Below are 12,663 nucleotides of genomic sequence, written 5' to 3'. Positions count from 1 at the left end.
TAGAAGCACACATATGTTCCAGATGTGGTTAGAAAACAGGAAGCATTTTAATAGGCAAGGTTAAACACAAAACAGTACCTTTGAGGTCCAGGTTGCGGGCTCCGTTGGAGTGCTGTGTGACGGTGCGAGAGTCGATCTTGAGTGTGTGCACATTGCTGTCATCTCGGGACACCACCACGTTGTGCCACTGGTTGTCGTTGAGTGGCTTGTCAGAGTTGCCCTTCATGAGTGACGGCCCATTGCCCAAGTCAAAGACATAATGGATGTACCTGCAATACATCAGTTCCTCTTTCAGTCAGACAGCCTAGTCAAAACATGCAGTACTTTTAGGGTCACAGTGTCTGCAAATCAATATCAGTAATAATCCTTGAACTACTGCCACTGACAGAGGTACCGCCCTGCCAAGCACTGTAAAGCTGAAGTGTGCAAGTCAACTTTTTTGATTCACCGTGATCAGCAGTATGTCCCTTGGATGTTCCAGCGGTTAAACATTAACCACTAGAGCATTTTGTACAGTTCTGTATGTGCTGGAGGTTTCATAAGACATTATTTGACATCAGGTTGATTTTCCACACCAATGATGAAAAATGCATAGAAATCTATATATAGCTAGTTTGTTCCACACAGTGTATATCAGGTGTCATCTTCCTCATATAGCAGGTCATGCTTGTCAGTACAGCCATACTACTGTACAGACAAGAAGAGAGAAAGGGAGAGAGACACTGTGAGAGAGAAAGAGAGGAAGAGAGATAGAGTGAAAGAGAGAGAGAGACAGAGAGAGACATGTGCAATGACCGAGAGAGGAAGAGACAAACACTGCCGGTGATGGAGACTACAACAGAGAGACACCAAGAGTGCAAGAAAGAGGCCAAGAGAGAGAGCAAGACAAAGAGACAAGCACTAACAGAGTGAGAGAGAGAGATTATGAGTGAGAAAAGGAAACAAAGAGAGATCAAGAAACAGACAACAAGAGTAAGACAGGCTTTTATTTTGAGATCATGTTCATATGTTTTGGTCAGTTGTGAAGGGCTTATGGCTGTATGTCAGACGAATCTTGTCTGGCTATTTATCTGTCAAAATTCCTTTGTCCCCAATTTTACTTTTGCTTCTTGATGACTCTAATTTGATGCTCAGAACAACAAAGAAAGGTTATGACAGCAGCCTTAACTGTGGACAAGAAACAAATCTTGAAATGTTGGTTTGAACGTAACCTTTCTTCATCTCAGGTATGATGTTGATATTTTCTGGACATTTTTATTTTGGAGAAAGCAACAGCCAGATAATTCTATAATGCCTAGGCAGCAACGATTCGTTTTTTGGCCGATACAATTAACTTTGTAAAGTGTACTTATGATGAATACTTTTATATGTTTACTTATTTGTTCTACTTAGTGACAGAGACAGAGAGAGAAAAGCAGACAGACAGAGAGAGGAGACAGAGAGAGAGAGCAAAAGAGAGAGAGAGAGAGAGAGCGAGAGAGAGAGCGAGAGAGAGAGCGAGAGAGCGAGAGAGAGAGTGTATGCTGGGTGAGCAGTGTTCTCTCATTACAGTGTTTTCATTCAGCATGCAGCAGCAGGCTCCAGTGAGAGGCAAGGCCACCTGCTGTCTAATTGCTTACTGAATGACTGGCTTTCTGGATGGCGGCAGCAAAGGAAGTTAAACATCTGAACTTCTTGCCTTTTACAATATTAATTTTCAGCCAACTGAATAAAATGAATTCGAGAGTGAAACAAGGTTGTCATACTTTTATTTGCCAAAGTGCATTGACCAAACATGGGGGACGAACCAGAACAAAGAAAAGTTGTGGACAGCTTGTGTATTAAGTTGTGTGGGTTGCATCTTGCAGTTTGCAAATAAAAAGTAGAATTATAGAAAATCACATCATTTTCATATGATTAATTCAGAATATATAAAAACTAAGATTTTAGCCCAATTTGCACACTATTTAGGAAGAACATGAATATATAGCATAGGTTTGTATTTCCCTGTTCTACTATTAGGATAAATAAAACTACTTTAAGGCACAATATTTTTTGGCTATTGTGGGTAAATCAATATTGTAAATCACAATATATGGCAGTATAATTGCAACACAGCATGTAGTGCATATCCTGTAGGACAAGAACTACATACCACACCATTGTTAAATAGACCCAGAACAGAAGAGCTGTCATATAAAAGAGAACATCTCTGTTATTTTTGAGGCTGGTCACCACTTTAAAACACATCTACGCAGACTGGTCTGTCTTCAAACCTACTAGCTAAACTTAGCTACTGCCTTTCTCGTGATGTCTATATGGTGAATCATCAAATGTGTCCTTATACCTTTTACTATATGCCACTGCCAGGAGGAACAGTGGATCGACTGCGACTTGACTCACCCTCCTACTTCTATGATTCACATATACTGAAATTCTCAAACCCATCAAAGTAAGACCACTGCAAAAATAAATTACATAAATAAAATTTTAAAAAATCCTTGTCACATTCAGGTTTGCTCATTTGCTGCATTCCTACAGCATCTGTTTAAGATAAGCCAAGAGAATTAAGGTATGCTGGTGAGATTTCTAACAGAGTTACTGATGGAGATAGCAAGAAACATTAATCAAACAGCATCCTTCTGATTGACTGCAACAGGGACAGATATGAAGAGATACAGAAAAAAAGGTTTCTTCACTCAGCACTACAGCTGCAAAAGGCAACACGTATAACCAAGCGTTTCTCAACATCAGTCTGTTGCCCACCAGCACTGCATAGTTTTTTATGTTTTCCTTGCGATAACACACCTGAGTCATACCAGTAACTAATTATCTTTCGTTTCTTGAGCTCGATCAAGAGTGTTAGAGCAGGGAAAATATAAAACTGTGCAGATCAGGGTGAGTTTGGGAAAATGGAATTGAATCAACTTAGCCCAGTGGTTATAACCCTGGTCCTGGACTACCCCTGCCTTATATATTTTAATGTCAAAATATTATGGAGAAAATACTGTTGATTTAAATGATAATAAGCTAGCAAGCAAAACACAAATGTGAATAATGTGGCAAAAAATATACCAAACTGTGTTGAACAAATGCATCCGATCATCCATTCCCTCGTTAAACCAGGGAGTCGCCTTACATCTGCGGAATTGATCTTTATTTCCTGCTTGCAGGTGCCCAGACATTTAGCCAGCTGTTATACAATGGACGGTCACAATTATATAGGCTGGACTGGTGCCATGACTAGGCCACAGCAGTGCATTCTTTCACTTTTCAGAATGTAGGCTGCACTCCTCAGCTGAATTTGAAAGAGCCATCTGACTGGAATAGTTTTCGATGACACGGTGATCCAACTAGCTTCAACCTCTTGAGCTTTTATTACTCAGTTACTAATTTTAAAACATATTATTTAGTAATTATGAATTATTTGGTAACTATTATGTAATTAATATGTAAGTCACATAGTTAAGAGAGTCCGTGTGGGCCAATATGCCTTGTGTTAACATTATGAGAATAGATGGACAGTGAAAAAATGCATGTTCCACGTTTCTCAATGGAGAAGCCATGGACAAAAATGGAAATTTGTTTAGCGAGACTGTTTCATCCATTTTTTTTCTTCATCATCTTCTATGCCATTACCATAGCAACATTTACACAGCTGTATGTTGCCGTCAGCAGCGATGTTTATAGCATTTCTGCAATGAGGTATGAAACATTTTTTTTAACACCAACATGTGGATTTTAAGAAGCTAATTAGCTGATTAGGTGGATCAGCTCAGAGTAGAGAAAACAACAAAATATGCAGGCCAGGGGTACTGCAGGAACAGGATGTGGATTAGCATATCTAGCTCACAAGACTTTTAATACCTCTACGAAGAGTAAACACATAGGGCCAGATGTACATATGAGCACAGCACAGAATGTGCCTTGATGCAACAGCAATATGTGCTCAGAATATGCATGACATTAACCTTTGAGTTACTAGGGTGGTGCATAGGCCCAACTGCGCCTAGCCACGCCTACGTAACTATACTCTGAAGAGGCGCAGGGCTTAAACTACAAAGTGAAATAATGGAGCCATCACCAAGCTCAAGACAAAAAAAGAAATGAACGTTCAGTGACAAGGAGGTAGCAGTGCTAACACATGAAGCTCTCTCCCATCTAAACATCCTACAGGTATGTTGTGCTACTCCGGCTAAGAATTTATGAAACAATGATGCTTATTGCTGGGTATACTCACACCTGTATATCAGATTCTGAGAGTTGAAATAGTGTTATCTATTTAGTGAATATTCTTTCAGACTCTGTGTCCATGTAATCACTGTGGCTGCTGCTACCATTAAAGGGAATTTTCCAACAACACAGCTTTGAGACCCCAACGCAAACTTATGCTTGGTTTTAAAGGGCGAAGAAAATGAGATGTAAAACTGGCTGCCACCAGTCACTCAAACTTTAGCAAATCGAGCGGAATATGTAACCCACCGCACTTGCAATATCTCTACCCATTTTCTGCACATGCTTTCAAATGTCGTGCAATCATTCCTCAAATGCAAAGACATGAGGAAGATAAGTGCATTTTGCATTTTTTACATGCACATGGCCCATAAACTGCATATTTAGGCTTGTATGCCAGTTTCACGTACAGTATGTAGACAAAATACATCCAATCTAAATCTGAAACTGGGGCAAAAAGTTCAGGAAAAGTTCAGGGATCAGAGTGAACCTTACTACTTGCTCTCTCTGTCAACACTCACCCTTTAACCAGCTCCACCACGATGAAGTCGCTGCCATCTCCAGAGTTAAAGAGCAGCAGGCCATCGGGGCTGGTGGTCTTGAACTGGAAAAAGAGGTGCATGGAGGCGTAGGCCTGTAAAGTAGAGAGTGCTAAGTAGCTGGCTCTGCTGCGGAAGCTGACCGGGTCGGCCACAATGCGGCGCATGCCGAAGCGTGCGTTCAGCTCGCAGTAGGAGATGTCTCCGTTCTTGCACTGGTCCAGGTATGGCATGCCATTGAAGTTGAGGCCCTGCAGGTGCCCGATGAAGTTGGAGGGCATGACGGAGATAAAGCGTCGTTCCGTCATGACGCCCGTCTCAATGTGGTGGAATTCCAGCTGTGTGTGTGCTCCGCTCATCTGGCCTGGAGTGCAAACAAGAGTGTTCAGTTACTTTACTGCACAATTTTAAAAAGAACAGTGCCAAAAATGTTTTTTAAGAGTGATGCCTTAGAATAACAAAAGAACAAGAAGAACAATCTTTTAATCCACATAATATAAAGGTTCTACTATAATTAAAGCTTCTACCTTGTCCAAACCATGAACCATTTGCAACCTTTATTTTAGCAGTGTACTTTACTTTGTTTAACAGGAACAATTATTTTACGTTGCATGTCAATATCCCAAAATTAGTCAATTAGTTAATTTTCATCTGCTCTCTTTTGGCAGGCTGATGTTTTAAAGGACACTCTGGCCAAAATGATAAATCTGTCCATCAATCATCATGAAATCTGTTGTAAACATGCAGACATGTCTCCTACAGCAGTGTTGTGCTAGACTCCAGAGGAACATTTTCTTGTTTATAGACTAAAAAAAATCCCTGTTTTTACAATATATCTTGCAGGTGGGAGAAACTTTTAAAAAGCTAAAGTTTTTTGTGGCACAGACTTGACAGAAGTTTGTCTTAAAGCTTGTTTTTGCCTAACGCAGAAGGAAGTCAGATAACTAATGTTACTGCTGAGAAGCCGAATATCACATCTGCATTTGTTGGCCTCTACATCAGTGGTAACGCTAGCAGTCAGGATTTCCTTAGCGCCATAGGGTCATTCCCAATGTTTATATGACGTATTTGCATAATGCATTCTGAGTACTGCAGTGAAAAAACACTGACTGACTAAAACACCAAAAAGATACAAAATCCTGAATTCTGTCAAACTTACTAAGCTTAAGGATAAAATGTTGCACTAAGGAGTAGTGCATAAGATGACTAACATTTTTCTTCTATTTAATTTTTTCCCTGAGGTCCACTCATAACTTATGTATGTTTATGTACCAAAAACAGTTTTTATTCATTTCTACATGATCATTTTCTAACCTCTCTTTATCCCTTAAAATTAGCTTTTTGGTATAGTGCCTTTTAAGCCAACATAGATAAGCATGATCTCTGTTCTGATTGGCTGACTGGCTCTAGTGTGCCTCATTAAAAAAGCAGTCCAGACTAAAACAATCCTTCAATAGGATTCTGAGTAGTAGGGTGAAAAGGTGGGCACATGTATATCCATAGCTTTTTCATGACATTGCAAAAAATATGAATTCAAAATGGTCTGTTTCTCATATTGACACTTTAATAACTTATTTGTTTTTCCATGTTACTCTGCTTTTAAATAATACTTTTAGGCCCCTATAAAAATGTAAGCAACACTTTTCACACCTCACACAAACTAAATAAGGATTAAAGCATTAATACATACATTACATAACACATGCAACAATCACAAATAAGTAAATACATAAAACACGCAATCTGACTTTTTTGAGAATAAACCAATGGTTGAAACACCAACAGTGCAGTGTCATGTCTGGGACTGAATAGGCATGTACAGTACCATATAGAAATATCTGCTCTCTCTGACTGAATACAGAACTGCACACATTAGAAGTCAGAAGAGAGATCATTAGATTAACATGTATATGTGTGTATGTGTGTGCAGTCCACTCACCCTCTACAGTCACATTGTCTACAGAGAGCTGCAGGCTCTTCCCACGGCGCACCACCTTCACAGAGTGCCACTCGTTGTCATTCAGCTTGTGCCCTGCATATAGAGTCTCTGGTCCTTTACCTACGGAGAGAGAGGGTCAAAGTCACTCACCGCCTCAGGCTGCCTGCCTCATCAATACACTCCACCCTCTTCTATCCCATAGGCCTAAAAGAGGTTGAAATGCTATCAACCCTCTCTCTCTGTCTCTCTCTCTCTCTCCTTTGCACGGTTGCACCTTAGTGAAAGTGGTTATATTCTACATTTTTCTACTTAGGAGTTGTCCTGATTTATTTACCAAAATGAGTCATTGCTTTGTCATAATTCACCTCTATATTTCTTTGAATTAAGCAGGCTGTTACTGTTATATTGATACCTATATTTTTCTTGCATTTTACTTTGTCCCTGAGGTTCACATATCTGTGTGCTTTTTATGCACCAAAAACAGTGGTAGTTCGTTTTCACGAGACCATTTTCCAACATCTCGTTATACCTTAGAATTAAAAAGGCTGCTTTTGTTACTGTGAGTTTAAGATTGATATATGTAAATCATTTCTAGGCCAGGCTGAAACACTCATTGTAACTTCAGCATCAATGGGTGGAGTAAGCTACTGTAAACTGAATAGACGGATATATGCAAAAGTGACATTACACAACAGGCTGCTGTTGCAGCTTAGTTTAAAGTACATGGACTGCATGAACTGGGGAGTGAATGGCATGTTTTGAAATGTTAATGTTTGCATAAACACAAAAAGGAAAATATGTTGTTTTAACCTGACATTGCCTGCCTTAATAATACTGATTACTTCTCTGTAAATAAACTAAACTGACATATTTAAATGCATTTAAGGTTGTGATATCACATACATGAATTATTAATTCAAAATGTGCCATTTTTGAAGCTCAAAATCTACATATGGACTACATGACTTAAAAACAAGTTTAAGCAGGGTTAAGGGTGAAGGTAAAGGTTTTCACTCTTAAAGCCACTGCACATCAGACTCACTATGCAGTATGTGATGGCATCATGTAGCATCACATACTCGAGTTCTGCTATAGTAAATAAAATGCATTGCAGAGAATGTGCAAATGTGGCTTAATGTCTTAAGTCTTCTTGTGCAAAGCAGGTTCATTCCCAAACTATGTTGTAGTTTAATGTAGTGCATAATATATTTGTTGTTTGCTGACAGAAAATCTCATGTAATAATCTTACAGGCAAGGCTATTTTATTTTCCAGCTGCCTCACAAGACTGCCTGAAGATCCGCTTAAAGATTTACATGGAAGCCTGACAGTAGAGGGAATATGCAACATCATTCAAAAGCCTCAGATTACAGGTATTAGAGTATTATTGATATGGCAGAAGCACACCGGCTCTCATCACATCCTCAGCAGCTCAGATGGTTAATTGAAATTGGGTCATGGCAAAGCAGCAGCTTCAGCTTCCACCATGCAAACTGGGTACTGACTGGGATGGTGCTTCAAAGCACATCTGACACCAATACTGCCTAATTTAATTGCCAGAGCCAGGCAGGCCTGCCACTGAAGTTGTTATAAGTGTGTCTTAGTGTGTGTGTGTGTGTGTTTGTGCACATGTCTGTAGTTCACACACTTTCTGCAGCTGCGTTGTTTCAATAAGCTGAAACCTCAGGGAACCAAGTATGGAGCCTTGCTGCATACCCGCTGTGCTCTCTGACATCAACTGGCCTCCAAATGCATTCAGCTCCACCAAGTCCACAAGAGACCAGCAAATCAAATAACATGCCTTCCACTGTACCAAAGGATGCATTACAAGTGCAATTTTAGACAGTATATATATAAACTCATACATTTCTCACTTTTACTTAGCACAAAAAGTGAGGCTTGTGGCTGCCCTGGCTTGGATTCCATTAAAAACCTGCAAGTGCGAAACAATGCTTGATGGATATTCATTAGATCTCGCATATTGGGGTGTGTCTGTCATATGCTTGCCCTAATTAGCAGCACTCCTCTCAGTTCCTCTCGAAGACAAATGCAGGAAGCAGAAAAGAGGGGCGCTGACATTCTCACACCTTCTGGCATGTTGCTAATTAAATCTAAGCTGTTACCCGCCCCAAATTAATATGAAAGAAATTTAAATGTCCCTTTATTTCACTAAGTCAATATTTATCATGTGTTGTAAAAAAAAGTCAAATTAAACGATATTAGAGCTGATCCTACATGATCTACAGTATATTGAACAAAAAACCTGCAGTGCTTTACTTTCATATGTAATTCCATCAAACAATCAAACAATCTGTTTGACTGCAGTGCAGTAAGGAAAGAAAGTACAGTGAATACATTAATAAGTTATGGCTTGTTATAACATCATCCAGAGATATGAGGACAGTGGCCTGCACACCCAGCAATAGCCTGTGTCAGAGAACACTGTGCTTTCAGGGCAAATCTTTAACTTTCTTCCAAACTGCCCAGAGTTTTAGATGGCAGCACAGTTCCACTAGTGACCTGTTCAGCAATGTAGGTCATGTATGTCATGTAGGTTCATCCACTCATTTTTCCAAATATTCCAAGACTACAAATATTGGACTCTCTTAGTGACAGACGTGATCTGATAACAAGGACGTCTGGAGACAATGTCTGGAGACATATGATATTCTGAACTAAACATGGGTTGGAACATGGACTTAATAGGGTGGGAACAAACTGCATGTGGAGAAAAAGGCCTCAACTTAGGGGGCAGTAGTGGGTTGTCAAACAGATAACAAACCTGTCATTAGTTGGGATAGCTAAAAAGCCCCAAAAAACTCCAATTAAGCTGATAATGTGTAATACCGTGTGTCGTATGTGGGGAGAACGTGGTAAAAATGAACATTACCTCTTGCAAGGGAAAAAGCATTTTGCTAGCTAACTTGTTTTGCTTGTTGTGCAATTGATTATACTCTTAAAGGAATTAAAGGAATTTGGGTGAGTTTTAGAGGGGGTATACCACTGTCTTGCCACAATACATATTCTACTACAAATGTTTAATGCACCTACATGTCAGGGATTATAGCTCATCTTTTTCCATGTTCAACTTGCATTATTCATGCTCTAGCCCTTTGTGTTTCGGACCATAGGACCATTTTTGGCTGGATTTTTTTGGTTGGCAGAATTTGGCAGCACTGACATCAAGATGCGTAAAACTCCAGCCAAACAGCCATAGCTGATAGATTCTTACAATCAATATAATGTTGGTGTCACTGCTGTGCTGAGAGCAGTCCACAACCCAAACCGATGTGAAAGTATGTGATCAGGCAAGGAAAATGCAGTTTTGTTAGCTAGGTCTCCTGTAAGTTAAGTTTCGGTTGGGGCTGAAAAAGGCAGATTCCAAAAGGCTATGAAAAGCCTACTATGTATTTGAAGTAGCCATTTTTTTATTCAATATTTTTCACTGACACTGTAGACAAACCTTGTATATTGTGTGTAATTTTAGGCAGACAACTGCATTATGCAAAGCTCTTAGGAGGAAGTGTCATCTGCAGTTAAATTTCTATGAAATTACTTTTTCTAGTATGAGCGCCCGTAAGTCAGAGCTAAGCTATTTAAAATGCACAACATGGTGAGGTCAAAAAAGGGACTTCTACCAGATGGCAGAGGGCTCTAATTTAGTGTAATTTACTTTAACTACCGGTGATTTCTGTCTATTTAAAAGTCAATTAACATTTTACCATCATTAAAACTTCCATCAGTCTAAATATGCTTGTCACACCCAATGACAAACGGGAGGGAGTGTCAGGGGGAATATGCAGTCCACAAGACCAGCCACTCACCATGTGGATATTTTAACTCAGTGTCCTCATGTTAAAAGCTTCAAGCAGGGTGTCACAATACATGTTTAATGTTTTCACTGACACAAAACTGAAAACAAAATCTCCAAAAAATAATTAACCTACACAGTTTCTGCCCACATTTTAACACTACAATCAGACAAATTTCTTCAATTACCATGAACACAGCCTCACTCTTCAGTAAAGGAAAACCTCGTTTCAGACCAAAAAAACAGCAGTGTTTTTAACTGGTGAATGTTGCCATCTGGTGGTTTGCAGCAGGATATTTACTATATGATCTTATGGTATAGGCTTACATCATATAGGACTGAACATGAAAAACAGCTCTGCTTATAGTTTATTTGAAAGTATGATGATGTACATCAAAAATGTAACCTTGCTGCTTTCTCTTTTAGTTTGAGTTTGCTTAGTTTTTACCTTTTGAAAAACAAGACATAAAGACTCTGTCATTAGGTTTGGCTATATAGGAGATACAGCAAATGTGCACATTCAACTCAGCTAAACGTGTAAATTTAGCTCACATTATAATTGTAATTGTAGTGCAGCGTGTCAGTATCAGGATGGTTATGCAATTTTTGCTGGTTTCACTCAGAATTCACAGGAAAACAACAGCTATTGTGTGAACTACAGAGTAATTAGTATTTGTATGCATATACTTTTCACTCATGGGGTCATATATATTTATTTATAGTATACTTATCTACTGTTGTGTATAATGTCTGGTTGCAAATGATGTAACTACCTTTACCTTTGTAACTGATGACTAACTGAAGCTCATGACCTATATATCTTACCAGACACTGTCATGCCTGCTTTTTTACAGTGCATTTTGTTTTCCATCATGTCTTCAGAAACAGAAATGTTGAATGATTAACTCTACTAGTCAACATTCTCCTTCTTGGCACTCAGTGTTAATGGATCACTGTTTTGAGGTGTTTGGTCAGCACTTTAGATGCTTCTGTTCTGTTCAGAATGCCTCCTACTGCCATCACCATTCATATCATTGATAAAGATGCCAATAAAGACTGGTAGCCAAACATTTCCATGCCACCGCATTTCAGAGATGATGATGATGTACCTTTATTCTTAAGCATTTTCTGCTTGCAGCTCTGATTTACTTTCTGGACAGTAATGGTATCTTGGTATCTATGGTATCTACACCAGTGTTTAACTGCATGATGACTGCTAGAATGCCCACTCCTCACCATGTACAATGTACGAGTTTTTGTGACAAGTAGCAGCATCTTTATCTGTATAACTATTTCTACTTTTGAGCAAACTGTAACCTGAATTTCTGTTTGGCTGTAATTTACAGAAGTAAGATAAGGTCTCATTTTATTTGGATCAGCCCAATAGATTATCTGTAGATATTCATTTTTTTCAACAAACTATCTGTTAAATGTCAGTTCATTCTCAATAGTGTTAGGGTTAGGCTTTGAATGAGCACCAGGGTTAGACTTAGGACCAGGGTGACCGTTAGAGTTAGAGTTGAGGTTGGGGTGAAGGTACATTAAGCTGAATTAAAAAGATGATGAGTAGAATGTAAGTTAATTGCAAGAGAAGCATCTACAAAACATTTACAGTGGACTGTCCAATATTATTCCAGAAATTACCCTTGTAATTACGAGTTGATGGGATGTTCATGTGCAAACTCCTATCAATGCTAATTCTGATAACATATGAGGGAAGAATGAGGATAATGACAAAACAACTGAGCAACCAATCATCTAATTACACACAGCTCCTTGCAATGAGCAGACTGTATAAAATATATGTGATTTCTCCATGAATCCTCTACTGTAAATTGAAATATATTTCATCAATATGCACTACTGACTGTTTAGTTTCTAATCTAATGTGTTGGAACACAAAGCCAAAACAACAACTGTGTCACCGTCTCGTTCTGTATTGTCTGTACTGTATGCGCACAGGTTCTTCACAAACATGGTGGATAAGGTATGTGGGCATGAAGGGTAAATGACATGGGGATGTTTTATGTATTTATGAATTTCAGATTTTTTTTTTTAAGATGTGTGGTTTTTTTAACTTATCTTGGAAGAGGTTTGTTTATTTACTAAACAACAAATAAAGGTAACTGACAGCCCTCAACACACACACAATCTCACTCACTTT

At 38.9% G+C, this 12,663-nt stretch overlaps 1 protein-coding gene across 22 annotated transcripts in view; it reads right to left on the bottom strand.

The window, feature by feature from the left end:
* nrxn2a (neurexin 2a) overlaps nt 1-12,663 on the bottom strand; it is a 402,488-nt gene that overhangs the window by 224,347 nt on the left and 165,478 nt on the right. For all 22 annotated transcript variants that reach the window (XM_037545872.1, XM_017698739.2, XM_037545881.1 and 19 more), the window contains 3 exons: nt 6,691-6,810; nt 4,734-5,115; nt 79-269 (listed from right to left, as the gene is read on the bottom strand). In XM_037545872.1, the coding sequence (XP_037401769.1) occupies nt 79-269; nt 4,734-5,115; nt 6,691-6,810 (693 nt within the window). The remainder of the gene's footprint in view (nt 1-78; nt 270-4,733; nt 5,116-6,690; nt 6,811-12,663) is intronic.

The sequence above is a fragment of the Pygocentrus nattereri genome, chromosome 16, assembly GCF_015220715.1.
Source record: "Pygocentrus nattereri isolate fPygNat1 chromosome 16, fPygNat1.pri, whole genome shotgun sequence".
NCBI classification, from domain to species: Eukaryota; Metazoa; Chordata; class Actinopteri; order Characiformes; family Serrasalmidae; genus Pygocentrus; species Pygocentrus nattereri.
Note: the sequence above shows the minus strand (reverse complement) of the source record. Positions and strands in the feature narration are given on the sequence as shown.